The sequence below is a fragment of the Hydra vulgaris genome, chromosome 08 (genome assembly GCF_038396675.1).
Source record: "Hydra vulgaris chromosome 08, alternate assembly HydraT2T_AEP".
NCBI classification, from domain to species: Eukaryota; Metazoa; Cnidaria; class Hydrozoa; order Anthoathecata; family Hydridae; genus Hydra; species Hydra vulgaris.
This window is the reverse complement of record NC_088927.1, coordinates 37,800,090-37,822,572: the sequence shown is the minus strand read 5'-3', so window position 1 is coordinate 37,822,572 and position 22,483 is coordinate 37,800,090. Positions and strand designations below refer to the sequence as shown.

The window sequence follows — 22,483 nt, the reverse complement described above, 5'->3', positions numbered from 1 at the left end:
ACTAGGGCCTACTATATCTAAATATTTTCTTTAGAATTCGTCACACTTTTGTAATAAAGTTGCTTCATCAACATGAAATAAAAATATTGTTGTCAGAAAATCGAATATGTGACAGACTGCACTAATACTAATAAAACGTGTATTTAATTAAGATATTACAGTGTCTTGTATATTATTGAAAATCTCAATTTTAAATATTTTTCTCGGTTTGGAAATCGGTGATCAGCAGCTAATTCATCAAAATGTTTTTTAACTTTTCTTTGCCTTTTTTCTTGAAAATGGGTATCAATACCATATTTTCTTGCAGTTTCAATGGCTTTGCACTTGAATAATTCGAAATCATTTCTATAAACTTGCAACTTTGCTTTGGTCTCTCCTAAAACTTTTGCTAAACGCCTAGCCCAAATTGATGTCACATTTTTGCAAAGTTTTGGATGCATAATTGATGTCGTTCAATACACTGTGCATGAATTTGCAAAGCAACACGAACTCGAAGTTTAGCATTTTTGTTTTAATACTCTCTACTTCACGACGCTCATCTTTATTAGGACTCTTTAGAACTATTTCTGATAATGCTTTAAAGTTTTAAAGCAGATATCGTATTGACCCTACTGGACCATCTAGTCGGAATTAGTTTTTTTAGAGTGGTGTCCGATTCACCAGTGAATTTTGACAGTAGATCCCAACGTTTGATGCTGTTACCGAAAAAGTTATACAAATCTTGCAACGTTGCGAAAAAATCTGTATTTCCACACAACCTCTAACGGCATCATTCATCACTAAGTTTAAATTATGAGTGGCACAATGTACGTACTCTGCGTTAGGCTGGATATCCTTAAGATGTTTTTGTACACTATTATACTCACCACTCATCACACTGGCTCCATCATAGCCTTGCCCCACACATTTTTTTAAATCAATATTTTTGTAGATAAATAATGTTGTCACTTGGTTAACTAAATCTACTTCGCAATGTTTGATGGCTGCATAAAAGCCTAGAAACACTTCTTTTACTTCTATATCAATTGGCTGTCCATTTTCCGATCTGTTTATTGTTGCATACCTTACAACAATGCTTAGCTGATCTACCTTCGATATGTCCTGTGTCGTATCCATTATGATGGCAAAAAACGGTTACGTTCTAATTTGTTCTTGTAGATGGGTTTCGAGCTTGGTTCCCAAGCTCTTCCCAAGCAATCACTTCATTTTGAATTGTTGCACTCAGATATCTTGTAGATCCTAAAAAGATAAAAAAACATAATTTCAAAAAAGTCCTGATATTAAACATTTAATAATTATAAACAAAATAAAACGATAAAAAAACTTAGAAATAATTATTATTACCTTTAGGCATATCCAAAAATTGCTGCAAAATGTGATCATATTGGGCGACAAGCTCTACAAAGGACAGAAAATTTCCGTGGTATCCTTTCTGACTTAAGTCTTCTTGATGTCCTCTCAAAGCCAAAGAACTCTTTGCTAAGGTAAGTATGATATTGAATAATCTTTGAAGAACCATTTTCCAAAATGATGCTTTTTTGCGAATTTCATTTTCAAGTTCCTTGTCGATAGTAATAATATCGTTTTTTTTTTCAAAATTCATACTCAGAATGAATTAAACAACACAGTTGTTCGAGTAGCGAATGGCCACTCTAACAACTGTGTTGTTTAATTCATTCTGATAAATGCTTCCAATCTCGAATTCCCGTACACCAAACATTATTCCTTTGTGAAGCGAATAACCAGCAGGGTTGACAATAGGCAGCGTCTAGTATTTTGGAATAACACAACCGAAAATGATTAACTGGCCCATATTTAGAACACGAAACGTAGTACAATTTTGAAAAACACCTTTTGTTCTGGTTGATGTCTGTTGGAAAAGGTCCTGAAGGCTGTAAAGGCCCCATATCAAGAATTTGACGTTTTTCGTTATCACTTATTATTTAGTTCGTGAAGTTCCCAAATCATAAGAAGATTTGTCGTACATATTTTCGAAAAATGTAGAGGTTGTACTTGCAGAAGGCTGACTAAAAAACTTCTCAATTTTGGGCAATTTTTGTTTACTATTTTCTCTTTCTTGGCGTTGTTTGCGTTTAAATGCACCGCTGAGTTTTTTTCTTTTTATCCATAATTTTAGTTTTCTAATTTATTTAAACTATACAATATTAGATAATCTGATATTGTATTGTTTATACAATATATAATATAATAATATAATACAATTAGTGCTGGGCAATGATTAAAATTTTTAATCGCGACTAATCGCATGATTAGGTGGTTTGCTAGCATCAAGAGTGTGTGCTGCTTTTAAGTGATACTTCAAACTTGAAGCACTACAATAATAATTCAGCTTTGCAGTGGTTACAAATAGCTTTATTCTATCAACTCCACCGTCTGGAAATAGTTTAAAATAAAAATGCCCATTTAAGAATTCTGTACCTTTTTCCATTTTTTATGTTAACACAAGATATTTTCTGTTTAAAATTAATCTACATTAAAAAAACAAAGTTTCACTTGAATCAAACAAACAAATAAAAAAAAATTAGTCTTTTCACGGTTTTTTGACAAAAGTTGCAAACAATTTACTAAAATTATTCGCTTGATTGTTAAAAAAATAACTTCGCGCAAGTTTAGAACGTTTTTAAATGTTTTTGACTAAATAAGAATGTTTACATCATAAAAACATTTTTATTCAGTCAAAAACATTCAAAAACGTTCTAAAAATTTTATGAATGTTTTCGCTTTCAACAGTCGAAGAAATACACAACTATAATAACTTTTCCGATTATGTTAAGTAATAATTATGCACATATTTATGTGAAGTATAATTATGCACATATTTATTTAGAAAGCTTATTTTGTCTATAGTTATTATTTTTTTTATTTATATAAACAAAATTTTTATAAATAAACTTGACATAAATATATGAAATAACATATCTTTTGACAATTTAATAATCAAATAAACTAAAATAATTTTAAATATTTTAAACAAATTTGTTTTAGAATTGACGCACTGCAACTCTCAAAGGCTCGCAACAAATGCTTTCATTGGTTAAAACGCGTGATGAGGCCCACCCCAAGCAACCAGTAGCTACTGATTAACATCCCATCTCCTGCTGTGATCCAGTCTGGGTCACCTAGGGTTTTGCGGGTGTATTCAGAAGCAATGAGCAACGGACTTTCAAAATAATAATAACAACAAATTAAAATTGCGTTAACGCTAAAATAATTGTCGGCTTTAATTTGTTAATATTATTAATATATTCACTGACGACGTTAAAAGTAAAATAAAAGGAAAGAGAAACACACTGGTACGCTACAAGTGTCGTTGGGGAATGACGCACATATCACTATCTGTCAAATTGACAACACTGCCAACTACAGAAAGAATTTAGGGGAATTCCCTTGGCATAACTTTTGAATTTCTCTCAACTGAGTTGTCATGATTAAAGTGGGGTTGCAAGTTGCAACCTGTCATATTTATTTTGAAAATGGGAGAAATTTCCGAAAGTTCAGTTCGATCGAGATTTCTGGTAAGCATTTGAGGGCCCCCTGAGCTTGAGGGCCCCGGAGCTTTGCCCCTTGTAGCCTATAGGTTGCTACGCTGCTGCTTTTAATATGATTTGTCATTTTAGACTTTCCACTTAGTTGCTTTCTGAAGATCGTTTTTAAAGGTCAAGAGTTTTCAATAAGATTTTTTTCCGTATTTTTTTTAATGTGCTTTTCTTTCTGATGTTGATTGTTAATTAGAACTGAATCTGAAACTTCCAAACTCTAAAATTGTTTTGCCAATTTTTTGTCACTTTCATTGTGCAGTCTTTTGAAATTTGATGAATACAGAACAGTAGGTTTTAACTTTTGATTGTCTATTAAATTAGCCCTCAAGTTACTGAAACTTTAACTTGAAACAAGTATTACAAAACTATAGAATTTGACAATTTTCTTATTTCAATGATGTTATTGTTTAAAGGAGGATAAAATTTGATTTTTTTTTTAATTTTGAACTAAATAAATAATGTTAATTATTATTTACGATGTGATAAATCGTGCATTTAAAAGTTCCCACAATACAAAGTAAACTTTAAAAAGATCAACATGGTTACCAAATAACTCAGGAAATAAAAAACTTAATTATTAAAACTTAGTTAAAAAAATTTTTTTTTTATTTAAAAAAACTTAATAAATTAAACAAAAATTGTATATCAAGTATTAAAGCCAAAAACCGACAAAAATAAGGCGATCCGTAAAAATCACACAACGCATTTTGAAAACTAAAGAAAAAACTAAAAAAAAGTACTACTCAACCTTATTAGAGAAGTTTAAACATATCGCTAAGCGAACATGGCAAATTTTAAATGAAATTACCCAGCCAGCATTGAGATATGCTCCCAGATAGGGGGTTTAGGTTGAAGGTGAAGGTACCTGGATTTTTTCTTCACAGAACTATCAGATGGATATAGTAGATTAACGCTAAACAAAAATTAAAGTCGTAACCGCTCCTAAATTAAGAATTGGATTGTTTTTTTATTTTTAAGTGTGATAATATTTTTATCGTCATAACCTTGTTGTCTATGGTGCTACAGATAGCTTAAATAGGCCCTATGGAGCAGAAGTAATCTTGCAATTTAAAATTATAATGGTAATGTATAAATATAGGAAAAGAGATTCAAAGACGTTTATGAGGATATTTTAGTATTTTATATATATACAAGTTCTTCATCTTCATCAACCAAGGATTACTTTCAAAGACACTAAACTTTTTGATAGTCTTATTAATGTTCTTATGAACAGCTTCTAAGGTTTGTTCTGATGTCAGACCAAGAGACATCAGATGGCGGTCCAAGTAACCATTCAAGTGATACTTAATGATATGGTACTTCCACCCGAGTTACATTAAACCTTTCTTCAACATAATTGTTCATGTAGTCCATGGAGTCTATGAAAACTCTAATTTCGTAACCATAAGACGGATCTAATGTCATTCCAAAACAACAGTCACTAAAAATAAAATTATACATCTTATTAAGATCCTTTAGTATGTTAATAATATTGTATTTATTAATATTTACCTGCTTTAAATTTTCTTAGTGTGTTAATACACTCATGGTACTTCAGCGGTGTTACAGTTATCATCTCATCTAATGACATTAGAACTTTTTGACAATTAGGTCGATCTAGTCCTCCACCATTGTAGCCATGCTAAGTAACAGTTTTTTTTCTAAGAACTTAGTTAAGGTATTATCTGAAAATAGTACTTTGGACACCTGTGCTCATATAAATATGCTCATATAAATGCAGCTCTGGTGGAGGTATAACATCCAACACCAGGCTATCGGGGCGCTCATTGAGAAGACACGGGTTGATGACATTAAAGAAGCTCTGCATCAACTTGTGTGGTTTCCTTGCATCAACAAATCGTTGATACTGATGGGATAAACTAACAAAAGTTCTAAATTCTCCTAATTTATCCTTTGCACCAACACAATAAGCACAGGCATATTTCCCACCATGGGCAGATAATCCTAGCATGATATTGATCAGCTTAAGATCTGATGCAAGGAAGTATTTCCATTCATGCAGTTTGAGAAGGTGGACAATTTGGGCTACATTGTAGCTGCTTTCTTTAACATGTCGGACAATTGCAAATAAAATAACTTTGTTTACACTCGAGTCCTTTTTTTTCCTTAATTGATCTTCAAGTTTTTCTGATTGAAAAAGACTCATAACAACTTTAATTGACCCTTGGCCGCCGTCAATACCAATCCTCACAATTAATTTTTGGAGAACAATATCTCTTTGTTTGCATATTTCATCAACAAGCATAGGTATATCTTCAACATATACTTCACCTTTTTTAACCTCTGTATGTTCGCACCTTGCTGAAATGTCAACTGCTGAACGCAATAAAACTGATTTATTGAATGGGACTTTCTATTCACACCAATCTCCACATTGGTTTCAAATCCTGATCGAGCAACACCTTTTTTTATTTTATTCAACAAATAATTTCCACACATTGACGCAGTAGTATGAGAACTTGAATTACTTGGACAACTTTTTCTCTCCTGTGGTAAGATTGGGTCAATGTACTCCCTTAAGTTCATGTTACTTCTAGTGCCCCTTGCCAGACTACAGATTGTGCATTGACATTTGTTCCGACACCACTTGTATTCTGCCAAGCATTGAAATAGTAACTATTCCTCTTTTCCAGGAGATTTCTGCACTTTTAACACTTTTTTCTTTCTGTAAAAAATATTTTTATCTTGCATTTAAGAAATAAAAAATATTTTTACAAAAAGTGACAATTTTATATTGACATTTTAAAAATGACAAAAAAATGATAAATACCTCTTTCTTATATATTGCAGTCTTGCACTTCGGACAGTAGGAAAGGAGTTCACTTTAACATCAAAACCTTTATATATATGCTTCCTTCCTAGATTTTTAAAGCAATTTGATTGCTTGTTCTTGTTGCAACATCCAAAACAGACTTTGCACTCCTGATGATTTCTTTTCCGATTCATTTTTTTTTTTTTTTCAGTACTAATTATTCCCTGCTAAAGTACATGAAATACTTTCCCCGCACATTTTAAATTTTAAATATATATGTTTACATATATAATTCTAAAAAATAAATGTATTCTCATTATATTTTGAAATTTATTAGGCTACTGTAGTGCCAAAGACAACAAAGTTTCGGTACATAACTACTTATTATTAAAAAAAAAAAAAAAAAACGAGAAATTTCAATTTAGGAGCGGATACATATATACTTTAATTTTTGACTAGGGTTATTTGAGTATGTCTTTCTAATATTTCTGCCAAAAAAATTCCAGGTACCTTCACCTTTAACCTAAACCCTCTATCTGGGAGCAGTGTATGGGTACATGGGTACCGTATGGGAACCATAGGGGTCGCCAATAGGAATCAAATTGGAAATTGGGGCCTATATGGATTTGCCCACCAGTATCTCATATAGGTCTTATATATATTGTGTGTATAAAAACCGTACGGGACCTATATGGATTTGCTACTGGGACTAATATGGGATGCCCTCCAAAATCCCGCCACCTTTTGGCCGCATCCATCTGGGAACCCTAAGAGTAGCCCACTGGGTAACTGGTACGATTCCAGCTATGTTGTTATTGCAGTTTCTCATTTCAAAAAATGGTGAAGTTTCTAAAAACTACTTTTAAACTACGCATAAAAGCCAAATTATATATTTTTATACGTTTATTTCAAATTATATATTTTCATACATTTATTTCAAACTATATATTTTCATACATTTATTTTAAATAAAAAAAGCATTAAAACTATTTTGTAAAATAAAAAAAGGGTTTTCTTTTCAAAGTTTTTAACCTTTACTCATGTATCATTATCGCAATTTGTCCAGACTCTCGTGAATCAAAAGTTTTTCCAATATCGTTAAAATTTATTTCTTCGAAAACTTTTTGGGTGATCAATAACATCTTGCTTCGATGCAAGCTTTAGTAAAAAACAAATTAAAAATATAAAGCTGTAAAATAGCATATCTAAAAAAACATATGAACTTAGCTCAATTAAACTGTCTTGAACTTTGCAGTAGGGATTATAGCTGATTGATTTTTAGCGATCAACTTTAGCTTGAAATCGAAGCTAAATTAGCATATAACAGAGACTTTAACTCTAGGTGCAAATGGTTTAGAGGGCGTCAAAATGAATATATAATATCTTCTTTGTCGTATGAGCTAGTATGGGAAAGCGAGTAGCTCTTTAAGACCACCATTGTAATCAATTCGATAAAAATTGGTTCGCCACACCTGCAACAATAGTATTTAATTTCCTTTCTGCTTGATACTGTGACATTTCAACATCAATAGCTGCCGAGAATCATCATCTACATCCAACTCTTCTTAAAATAGCGCCAGAGTACGCTTATGGTACCGTATAATTATTAATGTTTAATATTTGATTGTTTTCAACTGGTCGTACTGTCCATTCTTTCAATTTTTTATATATTTATCTTCTTTTTAATTTAATTTCTTACAATATTCTATAGAAGTAACTAAATGTTAAAATTAAACTAATCGACTCCTGGCGGGTTAAAAATACAAAATAATGTCACATAAAAATAATGCCAAATGTTGATTTTATGAAAATTGTGGAAGTTTTACTTGTTATTCTTGCATGTTTTTAACTTTGATTACATTGTTGAATTCTTTATCATCAAATTTAATATTGTGCTAATGAACCTTTTAGAAAATTTTTAATGCGTTGTAACCAATGGCGGATTAAAATATTTCAGCGCTCGGGGCTATTTTAAAGCAGGAGACCCTTTCTGTGTCATTAATCAAAGATTTTATTCTCAGAGTTTCTTTTAAAAGTATGTTTTTGTTTGAACCAGCCCCTATCCCCTAGCTTAATCCGGCATCGTTTATAACCCTTCAACTGTGTAAGACCATTGCTTTTACTTTTAAACCTTCGTAGCTTTTTGGAAGTTAGACTGTTTTCTTTTATCATCTTTAATTACTTGAGGATAGATTATTTTAAGCTCTTTTTTCTATTGTTATAAAATCAACATGTGGCGTCATTTTTATAAGCAAAAGTGTTGAAAATCAATGTTGTAAATTGTTACCCTTAGTTCGATGATGAAAACTGTTTCTCATTTTTTTATTCTTTAGATTTTGTTAGCCAGGTTTTTTAATATCTTCAGTAAATATACTTCAGTTATTCATTTAGTTAAAGATAAACAAAATTAAAAAATGTAAAGCCTATTGTAGCTAAAAAAGTTGCATGTTAAAATTTGTTCCAAGGTATTAATTAGTACCTCTAATACGATAACTTATATGATAAGTATAATAATAAATTAAAATTTAGTAATAAACACTTTATTTAGAGTTTATATAGCGTTACTTATTTACTGAGAGAAGTACTTATTTACTAGCCTTAAATGATTGGGGGAATACTTATTTTTTACAGGAAATCATTTTAAGCAGCTATACCAATACTCTGTAAATACGGTATATAAAAAACAGTGAAAAGTTGTTTGAGTATATTCGGTGCCGTTTTTTATTGCCTTATTCTGTACAAAACCCTATTGCGAAATATGTTCAACTGAAGGCAAATTTTACGTCAGACATTCTCATAAGTTGGTGCTTTTTAGCCAGCACCCAGCACAATTGGGCTTTTGCTTAATTAAATTTAGAATAAAAAGAATTCTTGGCGTTTTAGCTTTAAAAAATGCTTCGGTTGTTAAATTCAAAACCACAGGTACTTATTAAAATTTTGTTTTCAATAATTTGGAAATCTAATTTTAAGCAGTTAGTTACTTACATAAGCAGTGTCAAGAGTCGCAGCAGTAAGTTTTTCTAAATACTAATTTTTATTCTAAATACTAAAAATTGTTGTGTTATTTTACCCCAAAATACCTTACACTTGGTCTCAAAGGTCAGTAATGACAATTATTTATTACGTTTAAGACCTCGGCAACTTTGACTTTTTGAGTTTTTGTCGTACCATTGCTAAAATAGCACAAAACATACAATCAGCAAAATCTATTAACCAGGAGACATCTAAATCAACTCTGAAGTTTAAAATCAATTTTTTAAAATAATTTCATAAATTATTTTTAAGCACATTAGAGACAAAGACAGCTCAACAATTTACAATTTTTTTTTCCTTACTTTGGTAAGGGAAAAAAAAAATTATTACCCTAACATAACACTTATATATTACATTACACTTTATATATATATATATGTATATATATATATATATATATATATATATATATATATATATATATATATATATATATATATATATATATATATATATACTAGGTACGTGATATATTTATTGACATATAATTAAAAAATATTATGTCACGTACCTAATATATATATATATATTAGGTATGTGACATGATATTTTTTTATTAATTAAACACTAGATTGTTATATATCATTATAAAGGTTTTTGATTCAGTATTTTAGAGGTGAAAAAATTATCAAAATTGAACAATTCTACAAAAAGTTATAGCATTTTGAGTACCAAATTTTTGATATATGGATTTCTTGAAAAAACTTTGATCAAATTTGAGGTTTTTTTAATTTAAAACGTCATAACTAGGTCAATTCTTATCGAAATATATACAACTTGGTATCAAAAGTCTTACAAAGGGCAATATGTATATACAAAGAGTGTAAGGTGCTAGAGGGGGGTCTACAAAACTCTTTATTATATTGAAAAATGTAGAATTTTTAAAAGAAAATATTATTTATTGAAATTTATAATTTTTATTTGTATTTTTAATATATTCAAACAGGGTACCATCAAATATGATTTGGGTACTTTAGGTTGATAGGCCAGAAGTCCTTTTGGCTTCGGGCGCACCCTCTGATCCAATATCAAGATTATTACTTAGTATCTTCATGTCTAAATGCATGTAATTTAGTATCAAAAGAAAGAAAGGTTTTAAGGATAAACATGTGAAAAGGGTGCAAAAGGGTATTATTTAGAAGCTCTACACCTCTCACACCTTGGGTAGGGTGGGTTAAAACTTAAATATTATTTTTTTGTAATAATAAATAGTATTTATATAAAACACAAATTTTCTTTAAAAAAAATCTAACTCAACTATATAAAAAAATTAATATACAAAAGGATTGTATACAAGTATCAACTTAATAAATATATATATATATATATATATATATATATATATATATATATATATATATATATATATATATATATACACACACACACACACATGTATAAATATATATAGCCAAGTCTATATACACTTATTGATAGGTGTATGTATACACCTATCAATAAGTGTATATAGATTTGGCTTAGTGAATCTATATAAACTTATTAATAAGTATATTTGTAGTTGTTAATAACTACAATACTACTTTCTGAATCCTCTGCCACCAGGAGGTTTGTATTTAAAATAAGGCAGGTCTTTACCTCCATTCTGGGCCCATACGTAGAAGGTCCTTTTTGATTAAGGCCCAGGGTGGCTTCAGTGCCAAACCAAGAAATCACTCCTAGACAAGCCAAAATTAAATGAGTGTTCGACAAATTAAAGTAAAAAACAAAAATTAAAACGTAAAAAATTTACCAAGAAGGTTTTGGTTTTCACTCTGGGTGCCAGATGGCAGTGATGACGTACATTAAGCTGGTAAATTTAATTTTTAAAATTTTCATCATTAAATAAGTTCAATAAAAATTATAAAAAATTTTATTTAGTAAAAAACCATTTAAAAAAACAAATTTACAGCATCATTAAGATATCTACCAAGTTCCTCCCTTTTGCGTCTCTTACCTTCTTTAGTGTCTCTGTAATAGAAAGTGAGAAATACCTTTTATATTGTTGCTTCAAGACAACTTGCACAGCATCAAGACAAACAGAAATCATTTTTTTAAGCTGGTTATCAATGAAGCTTATACGAGTGTTAGTGGTTAGCAATGGAGCATATATTGGTTTTAAAATGTTAAGGGGAAGAATATTACCAAAAAAATATGTTCTTCTGCAAAACTCAGCAGCTGGATTAGATTTACAATTTGTAATTATTAGCAAAACTTTTTTCACTAACTGAATAACAGAAACATGATCAAAAGTGGCATTCTCAGCTAAACCATAAAACTTTTTCATCAGAAAATCAATACTCAGTAAGGAGTTTTGCAAACAATTCAAGCATGCACATTTCTTTTATGGCAGTTTTATTTCAAAATGTCCCTCTTAAACAATTTTAAACAAATTTAAAACAATTTTAACTGCCATGCAATCATTTCCAAATAATTAACAACTCTCACTCTCAAGAGACTGTAATGCTGAGTGACATGAAACTGCAATTGTGTCAAGAAGTTCAAATGTGTTCAAATGGCAGTTCAGCTCATTCAAATTCTTGCCTCAGGTTGCCCCACAAACTTTGCTTATAGTAAGATAGTTGTCTGCAACTCTGTCTGACGTTGTGTTAGATATATTTTCAATAATCGAGTTATGACATTCATCAAAGCTACTTTGGTAAAAATCTGAATAAACAAATGCCATATAATCAATTGAAGTGCATATATGACTTTCATAATCAAATACTGTTCTTCCTGGTAACTGATCTAGAGCAATAACAAGACATTTATCTTTAGATGTTAAGTTAATGCTATTAATGTGGACACTTTCTTGTGTTGTAGCATCAAACCCAAGAGTAAGATTATTATTATGCATAGCTCACTCTGTTGCTTGAAAATCTGAAATACTGCCAAGTTCACGAGCCCTCGGCTCAACAGTACTTTGATGAGGAATATTATTAAAAATAACACCCACATAATGCCCTGTTTTGCTCATAAGATATGGAATGTTACCTGTTGGTATATTACACAACAACATATTATAAATTATTATTCTTATTTGTAATGAATAAGTTTTTTCATCTTGTGGCATCACTGTTCCATAATTTGGGGGTGAGTCATCAATGAAAACACCCGAAAAAATCCTTTGGAGGGATCAAAATACATACCCATGGGATATCAGAACAAGTGATTTTAAAATCAACGATTTTTGTCCGTGAGAGAAATTTGCATTTTAAGTTTTTTCCTATACCGGCTAAATTTGAGAAATAGGTTTTTGACAAAATTTCAACTTTGGCTATAATTCATTACTTTTTATTCTTTAAAAATGTAGTTTTTTATTTTGATAACAAAAATAACATTATTATTTTACAGGAATTTCTAAACAATAGTATGTAAAATTAAAAATTTTCATTTAATGCATTTCTCAAAATTAGAGTTGCCACATCCCTACTCTACTCTACTCTACTTTTGTTTTGATTTCCAGTTAATCCTAAACATTTGATAATTATTTTTACTTTGTTTTCACATTGGGAGACATAAAAATTTCATTAAAAACTTTTAAATTTATTGAAAATGCTGAATTCTGCAAAAACTCATTCCGAATGTCGTAACTCTGTTTGCATTCTCTGCATGTCAAAGAGTGATTGCTCCTTAACACCTTTCCTGATCAACAGATTGACAAAACATAGCTCTATACTCTTAAACTTTGCAGATGATCGCCTTCCATATGGCATGTGTACAAACTGTTGTTTTCACTTGCAAAAAATAGACAAAGGAACATCAACAAAGCCATTTCCAAGCTCAATGATTTTAACTCAATCATTGTGAAGCAACAAACAAGAAACTCTCTGCCTTGTAATTGTTTATTTGTTAAATTGGCAAAACAAAATGCAAAGCACCATTTCTTATATGTGCCAATATTAACTTACCAATAAACTTACCAAGTTTTAATGGACCTTCACCTGATTGACTGAGTCGAACTGTTCCATTTGGAGATGCATCTTGAGTTCCTAACACTGAAGATGCCACAATTTCAGCAGTTTTTGTGTTTGCTTTTGTTAGGGCAATCAGATTTGAACTTCTGGCTCCAGCAGTGCATTTATGGGTTAATCCTGGCCCAAATAATGTTAGACATTTTGCACATCTTTTTTCAGTTTTAGTTGACTTTTCATGATTTGTATCAACTGCCAATGGAGATGGTGCTTTGCATTTTGTTTTGCCAATTTAACAAATGAACAATTACAAGGCAGAGAGTTTCTTGTTTGTTGCAAACTTAAATTCTAATTTCAGAAAGAATAAACTCTTAGATAAGACTAGGGTTTTTCAAAAACTGGTTTTGAAAAAACAGCTGTTACTGTTTTTCAATTTCAAAAAAAACAGCTGTTAACAGCTGTTTTTTAAAATTTTATAAGAAATTAAAATAATGACACAAGTTAAGGAGCAAAAAACATCAATGTCCTTATATTTGTCAATGTCGTTTACAAAAATAAATTTAGAAGTAGGGTTTTTCAAAAACAGTGGTTTTGAAAAAACAGCCGTTACTGTTTTTCAATTTCAAAGAAAACAGCTGTTAACAGCTGTTTTTTAAAATTTTATAAGAAATTAAAATAATGACACAAGTTAAGGAGCAAAAAATGTAAATGTCCTTATATTTGTCAATGTCATTTACAAAAATAAATTTAGAAGCTTTACTTGAAGAAGACTAAATAAATAAAGCTATTAAAAAACACAATTTTTTAATTTTATTAAAGGATGAAAAACTTTAACTATTTATTCAGCTATTCGAATACAAACTACAATTTTTTCTTCATTTTTTATAATAAAATTTTAAAAAGACAAGAGCTTTAAGTGACTCGTCGGACAAATGCGATCTAATTTTTGTGCAAAAATTTGTGCAAACTGAAAAAACACGCTCAACGTCAGTTGATGTTGGTTTAATACTTAAAAGTGCATTGAATAATTTTTGAAGGTTTTCTGTACGTTGTCCAGTGTTCTTATAAAGAGTGAATTCCGATTTTAACCATTTGAAATCTGATCCAGTTGTTGTTGTTGTATGTTCTTTACGAAGAAGCAAGTTTAATTCGTCGTTTAGTGATAGACTAACATTTTCAGATTCGGATTGTATCGACTCATCTATTTCAGTTTCTTCATCAAATCCAAACAATCGAGAAGCAAGACGACCTGCAAATATCAATGTTGCTTTTGTTGGAGTGTTTGAAGGATCTTTTAAACTCTTTAAAAGATTCATAACATCCTTGTTCAATCTTTCATCAGTACGGATTTTCAAGTTATTGTACAATTCTTCACTGATTTTGCTGTCGATCATTGACAATTTTTTAAACATAAACTCCAAAATTATTTCAGCACTTGCTAATGTTGCATCTTCCTGACTTAAACGTTGAACTGCAAGTTTTATCGGTTCCATAGCATCATAAAGATTAAAAAGAGCAATAAAATCAATTGAATCCAAAATGTGTGTTGCATTGAACTCAAATAAAGTCTCTCGAATTGCCATTTCAGTCTTAATAATCGAGTCCAACATGGTTGGAATTGAATTCCAGCGAGTTTTTACATCAAGATGTAGTTCAATTTCACGTCCTGTTAAAGCTTTCACTTTACTCAAAAAAATGTTGTTGCGAACTGTTGAATTTTTTATGAATTTGACAAGCTTTCGAGAATTTTTAAGCAAATCGTGATAACTAATTTCAGATTGTTCAATGTCGTCATCATTTAGCAAATCAAGGCAATCATCAAAGCAATCACTTTCATCAGATTCATCGCTATCAAAATAGTGTTCCTCAATTTCATTCTCTTTCTTATATAAAGTATCGCAGACACCCAAATGTAGAGCATGGTTTAGGCAAAACTGGCCAATTATATCCACAAGTCTAATGAATTTTTTATTCACTGCTGCTCCATCCTGAGTTGAGCCAACAATATCTTTGTTCATGTCAATTCCAAATTCAGTTGAATGTTGTTTCATAGCGACAACCATGTCTTCAGCAGAACAAGATCCAACAATGCGAACAAGACCAGTTTTAATAGTGACTTTATCATCGCTGCTGTGTATATTAATTCCAAAGAATCGTCTTCCTCTTATTGTTGTATATTCGTCTACGCACATACTGAATTTTGCTCCATTAGCAAGTTTCTCCTTAATTATTTCAACAACTTTGCTTTCTTCTCGTTAAAATCTTCAATAATTAATTTCATGACACCACGTTCATTAGCTGGAAGTTTGTAACCATCTCGTGATATAGATTGACGAATATAATTATTTCTAGTTATTGCTCTAATTGAAATACCATCAGTTGCCATATCTGTAACTATTTCTTTGAGGGATTTTCGATTGAAAAATTCAAAAATTGATTTTGTTCTTTTCTCTGCTGTTGGTTCTTCGTTGGATGTGCCAGCTGCTGACCTTTCAAAATCAATTCCATGTGTCTTAAGATGTGCTTTCAATGTAGTTGTAGAATTTCCAGAACAGACAATGATTTTGTTGCATCGCGAGCATTGTCCTTCGAGAGATTTTGTTTTTGGATTTTTTCGTTTTGTAGCAAAATCCCATACTGACAACATTGCTGAAATATATAAGCATTGTTATTGTATTCTTAAATCAAATTAAAATGATTTAATACGTACTGTTAAATGTGTTACTTTTAAAAACACCCAAGATTTTACTTTCTTCTCTTTGAAAAACACAAGGAAAAACACTAACTTATCACCAATACGTAATATTTTTAAAACATGAAAAAGTTGTTAAAAACAGTTCTGAAAAAACAGCTGTTTACTGTTTTTCATTTTTGACCAAAAAACAGCTGTTTTACTGTTACTGTTAAACAGTAATGAAAAACCCTAGATAAGACAGTACTTATTATTTTGAGCAAGGTTTACCTATTTGATGATTTCTCCTTGCATTAATGGATTTAATTAAATGCACTAGCTTTAGATTATGCACTAAGTCTCTTAAAATTTCAGGCAAAGCTACTCCAACTCTACTGTTCAGAGATCCTCTTCCAGTTGAAAGCCTTGCAACTGTGCAACTTAATACAGGACTGTCCAATAATAAGATGACACAACTTGTCTCAACCCTCAACTCTATTGCCCCTCAAAGACTTGTTGAGCCAAATTTTGCTAAGAAGTTTGCACAACACGAACAGATGCTCAAGGATCATTTTACTGTTTTTAAAATAAAATGTTTAACCTAAGACTCTAAGAGATATTGTGTATTGTAAAAATGTTGGTCACCTATTGCAATTTGTTTTATCAGCACGAGCTGTCCCTGAAGAACACATTGTAAAGGTTGGATTAGATGGTGGGGGTGACTTTCTAAAGATGAGTTTTGGTGTTCTTCAGATAGCTGCAGCACCAAACACTCATGTTTTGAAGTCTCCTTGGCTTTGCAGCTCTTCATTAAAGGATTCTGGAGTAAAGAAACAGCTAGTAATAGCTATATCAGAAGGAATGCCTGAGACATATAAGAATATCAAAAACCTTTTGAAGCTGACAGGTGCTAATTCTATTTCCTTTATCTTGTCATGTGACATGAAAGTAGCTAACATTGTCTGTGGTCTTCAATCCCATGCCAGCAGACATCCTTGCTGTTGGTGTGATGCTGACTCCTCAAACCTTAGCACTTGTGGTTCCTTAAGAACTTTTGGAAGTATCAGAAAGGCTCATCAAGCATTTGTTAAGAAAGGAAATGACTTGAAGAGTGCGAAGCATTTTGCAAATGTCATTAACACACCTCTGCTCAATGCAACAGATGAGACACTAATTTTGAAAGCAATTCCACCTATGGAGTTACATTTGTTGTTGGGAGTTGTCAACTATCTGTACAAGAATCTGACCAACATTTAACCAGATGGGAAGGATTGGCCTATGGACTTAAACATACCTCTTCAACCCTTTCACAGTGGTCATTTTCATGGACAACACTGTCACAAGCTTTTGAAAAATGTTGATGTTCTAAAACAAAAAATTTAAAAAGCAGCTGTAGATGCAGCACTTTCATTTGTTGATGCATTTCAACAATTTGAAAAGGTAGTCACAGCTTGCTTTGGAACAGAACTGGATGACAATTTTCAAAAGCACATTGACAAATTCAAAGATGCCTATCTGGCACTTCCAATCTCAATCACTCCAAAGGCCCATACTGTGTTCTTCCATGTGTCTCAGTTCATCTCTATCAGCAATCAAGCTCTTGGACTTTACAGTGAGCAGGCCACCAAAGCTCTGCATTCAAACTTCAAGCCTCGATGGCAGCGGTACAAGAGAGACAGGACTCACCCAAAATATGGATCTCATTTGGCTAACTGTGTTGTAGATTATAACAGTAAACATTTTTAGAAATATTTAAAACAATGACTTTTTTGCTATTAGAGTAAAGCATTCTAAGAAGTCATTCTTGAAGTAAAAATCGTTTTTATGTCTTGGTCTGTTCTTGTTCCTTTGTTATTTATTCAGAAAATAAACATTTTGAAAGAAAAAATCTTTGTATAGTTGCCAAAGTTAAAATTTTGTCAAAAACCCATCTCTCAAATTTAGTCGGTATAAGAAAAAACTTAAAATGCAAATTTCTCTCACGGAGGGAAATCATTGATTTTAAAATCACTTGTTCTGATATCCCATGGATGTACTTTGATCCCTTCAAAGGATTTTTTCGGGGGTTTTCATTGATGAATATATTGTAATATAATATTGCACAATATAATGTATGATGTTGCAGAATAGCGATGTAAAATAAATTTATCTTTTAGCTTTTTGCTCTTCGTTTGTGGAGAACTAAAAATGTCAGCTAAATGAATGAAAGTTAATTAATTTTTTTTTTTTCATTTTAATATATGAATTTTTTTAATATATGTTTTTATTGTCAATACTTACTTTACCATTTATTAATATACTGTTAAATAAACTTTATATAATTAAATATGATATATTTTTTTATGATTATTTTACAGTTTAAACAGAGTATTGACAGCCAAGACAATAGATATATGGTGAAAACAAAGGAAATTTTCAAAATGTTTATGCTAAAAAAACTTATGAAGATAAGATCTACATAGATCTTATGATGTACATTGCAATTTACATTTGTCATTTACTGTCATTGCAATTTACAATTAACGAGCTTTTACATTTGCTTTTAAAAAATTTAAAAAATAAACTTTAAAAACTTTAAAGAAATAGTTCATATTTTGTTAAGAGAAATAAAAAAAAAACAATACTAAATCATATAGTTTAATGGAATTTTTTAATGGAATGTTAAAGTTTTAAAAAGTTACTTTTTACTTTAATTCAACTCAATCTCAGATTTTTTGTAAGCAAAAAAATAAAATGATTTTACGCCTCTATTCTGCAACATTAACATATGTATATACATAAATGTATATGCATACATACATACACAAGCCTTCCCGGAAAACGTGTGCGGCTGCACGCCTCGTTTGTCCACGTTTAAAGTAAATTTTTTAGACAACTTGACCATGTTTTTATATACCAAGTGTTTTAAAAATTTGCGACAAAAAAAGCTATAAGAAACTACATAGAATAAAACAGTAATACTCAAAGAAAGGAAATGAATACTATACAAAATAGAAAATCTAAATAAAATAAACAAAAAAAAAATAGAATATTAAAAAAGGAAAACTTTGTCAAAAAAATATATAACTAAATATTTAACTGTTTTTTTTTTAAAGCGTTTCTTATTTTTCACTACCAAAATTGATAAATTGAGGAAAAAAGCAGATAAGAATATAATGAAAATAAAATCATTTTTTTAATATACAATTTATTTGCAACTTTTATGAGTCAGTATATTAAGGAAACACTTCATTATTTGCGCTAGTAATATGGAGAATTTTGAAATTCTTTTCAAATGTTTTTGCTAAACTTTACTGTTTTTATCAATACACAGGAAAGGGAGAAAACTAATTGCTATTTCTTTGTAATAAATTTTTTTTTAATTTTTAACAAGTTTTTCATGTAAAAAAATAAAGTCATTAATACCTATATTTGGTTGTTTTCACTACCCCCATTAAAATAGTCTGCACTTTGGTTGGATTCTGCAAATAATGCATTTAAACCCGACAGTTTATTTCCTGATAAAGTATTGTTATTGACGATGCTCTTGTGGGCTAGTGCTTTGTAATTTACTGAACTTTTTTAATGAAATTTCAGAATCCAATTTAAACTTTTTTTCAAGTTTTTAAATACATTTTTTTAAACAAAGCAATTGTTATGTTCATTATCTCTAGTATTTCGTATTAACGTTGGAAATTGGGCATTATAAAGGAAACAATTTCAGACAGGCATCAAATACATTTATAAAAGAAACCATGCATATCTTTTATTTAATTTATTCTGTCATTACAAAATTTGTTATTCAAATAATATTTTTTACAAATAAAAAGCAAACAAATAAATTTATTTTCTTATTTTCCTGTTATATAAGTATTGAGAAAAAATGTCAAGTATATCAAAAATATTTTTAAAAGTGGAAAGACATGAAAATGAATAAATGTAATAAAAAAAATTAACAAAACTTCTCAGTTTTAGCATACGTAGCAAATTAGTTTCTTAGTTATAGAGGCTGATAAAAATCGTGAATTAATTGCATATCAAAGCATTTAATTGTTAAATTGTTATAAAATATAATGTTTTTTTCCCCAACTTGTATCAAATTTGGTAGCTAAAAATAACAACCACCCTAAAAAAAAAAGAAAACAAAAGTTGTATAAAAATTTTATAAATTATATAATAAATAATTATATGTTTTAAAATTATTAAATGTTTCTAGTTTATTTGATTAAAATTTGATATTTCGTTACAATTTTGATTCCTTTATTTAGAATAGTTTTTTTTCTCAGTAGATATGTTTAGCTTTTTGCCGTGAATTATTGAAACACTTAAAATTTTAAAAGATGCGAACTGCTGTGGTTAGTGTGTCTAAAAAAATTACTTTAAATGTGGACAAACAAGGTGTGCAACCGCGCGGGATTGATACATTCAAGTTAAAAATTCTGAAAACATCGTAATACTGGGATAAATTTGTTGCGCATGTGTCATAATTTAGATACTTATATTATTAATGTTCTCAGGTAATTAGTCCTAGTAAGCTGCAGATGGCCTGAAAAAAATTATGGTCTGAAACTTAATAATGGAAAAAATTTAATTAGACAGTCCTGCTACTCCAGAAGGTGCTGCTGTGGAGGCAAAAAAATAAATAAATAAATAAAGCCTTTAGCAAGAAAAAGACATTTTGAACCCTTGCAAAATGACACTGATGACAGCACATTAAACCACTGATCTATCGAATTTGCGCATGTAATTGAAAAACAAACCAGTTTATAAACTCTTATATTGATTGCCATTATTAACACTTTTCAAGCGGGTTTAAAGGGCAGCTTTATTGCATGGTAGTAAAGTTGCGCTTAAATATATAAACATATGTTATATGCAAATGTAAAAAATTTACTTATATAACGTTTTATTCAGGATTGTGTGTAAAATAAGAAAATTTTTCTAATAATTACAAGTCTTTTTTGTTCAAGCATTTTAATAAAATTCCTTTTATTAAAAATATATCGACTTTATCTTTATGGAATATATTCTAATAAAGACTAAACATAGTAATTATACTATGTTATTTCTTTAAAACTATTTATTTATTACTATTGCAATAAATATAAATTCTTATCCGTGAAATGATATATCTGTACCAGTTTTATAAATTTTTGTGCAATTGTATGCACCATAATCAAAAAATGTAAGATAAATGCAAGAGCATTTATCTTACATTTTTTGATTATGTCAAAACTTGACTTGGAAAAGTTTTTTTTGCCATAAACTGATGTCACTGTGCAAAATTTTTTTAACTTAGCTTTAGATTAGCGGTTTATAGCTAAGGTCGCGTCTATATTTGTAAAGGTGCAAGATCTTCTTAGTTCTGCCATTTGTATAGCATTATGTACAAACGTCTGTAAGTGTAAACATCTTTAGCATATTTATGTTGAGTTTGCAGGCAGTATATGAAACAACCATGTAAAATATATCTATAAGAAAGGAAAACTTAAAAATTTTATTTTAACAATTAAAAATCTTTTTTTGCTATATTATTTTTTTGCTATAAATATATAAACAAGATTGAAAAAATTTCAAAATTCGTTGTGCTAAAGGGAGTTCTTAAATCTCCCAAAACGACACTGATGACAGCACACTAAACCACTATAAATGATATGTATTTAGGGGAAAAACAAACCTAATTATAAATCTCTTATAAATCCTATGTATCCGGAAAAGGTGCGCATGTTAATTTTTTGCAATTTTGCAGAATGAAGTATTTTACTAAAAAATATTGAAGTAAATAAGAAATAGATATAGAAATGATTGGTGTCAGTTTTTCACAGGAAGACATGCGATCGCACGCAATTATATGATCATGCAAAAAATACTTTGTTTTGACAATTTGACCATGGCTTTTGACATGTTTTCAAAATTTAATAATGCATTACAAAAACTAATCTAAATTAATCTAAAATAAAATCTTAACTAAAGAGAATGTTAAAAAAACAAACTTAACTAAAGCAAAAACACAAAAAAATTACTAAAATGCTTAGTTTATTTAATTTATGCATTAAAAAATCATTTCATACTTTGTTTTAACATTTATAGTTTTTTTTGTTTTTGTTTTTTTGTTTTGTTTTTTAATACGTTTCAAAAGATTAACATTTATTATAAAAAATGCATAATTATGTAAATAAATAAAAAAAACAGTTTGTTAATACCTAATATAAAAATTCATTAGAAGTGTTACTTCATTGAAGTTGTTACTTTATTAAAAAGGTGTTTTGATAATATAAAAGCATTTGATAATATAAAAGCAAAAAAGATCAAACTCATTTAATTCAAAAATTTGTCTTTTTTTTTCAATGAAATTTTGTTTATCTTTTTAAATGTATTAAAAGTTAAGAAAGACTTATGTTGTCATAGAGTGTCATCGTTTATAAAAACAAAATTATTTTTTATTTTTTAATAACGCTTATTATAAAAAATTCATACTTAAACAATTTATAAAATATAAATTTAAAAAATGTACAACTGTCAATTATACTTTAAAAAAAAAATAATTATCAATAAA

The 22,483-nt window shown here is 29.6% G+C and overlaps 1 protein-coding gene across 1 annotated transcript in view; it reads left to right on the top strand.

The window, feature by feature from the left end:
• The first annotated feature begins 8,975 nt into the window (after nucleotides 1-8,975).
• Nucleotides 8,976-22,483, top strand: part of LOC100203396 (probable aconitate hydratase, mitochondrial) — a 50,657-nt gene continuing 37,149 nt past the window's right edge. Inside the window, exon 1 of the mRNA XM_065803632.1 lies at nucleotides 8,976-9,255. Within this exon, the coding sequence (XP_065659704.1) occupies nucleotides 9,226-9,255 (30 nt within the window). The 5' untranslated portion in view covers nucleotides 8,976-9,225. The remainder of the gene's footprint in view (nucleotides 9,256-22,483) is intronic.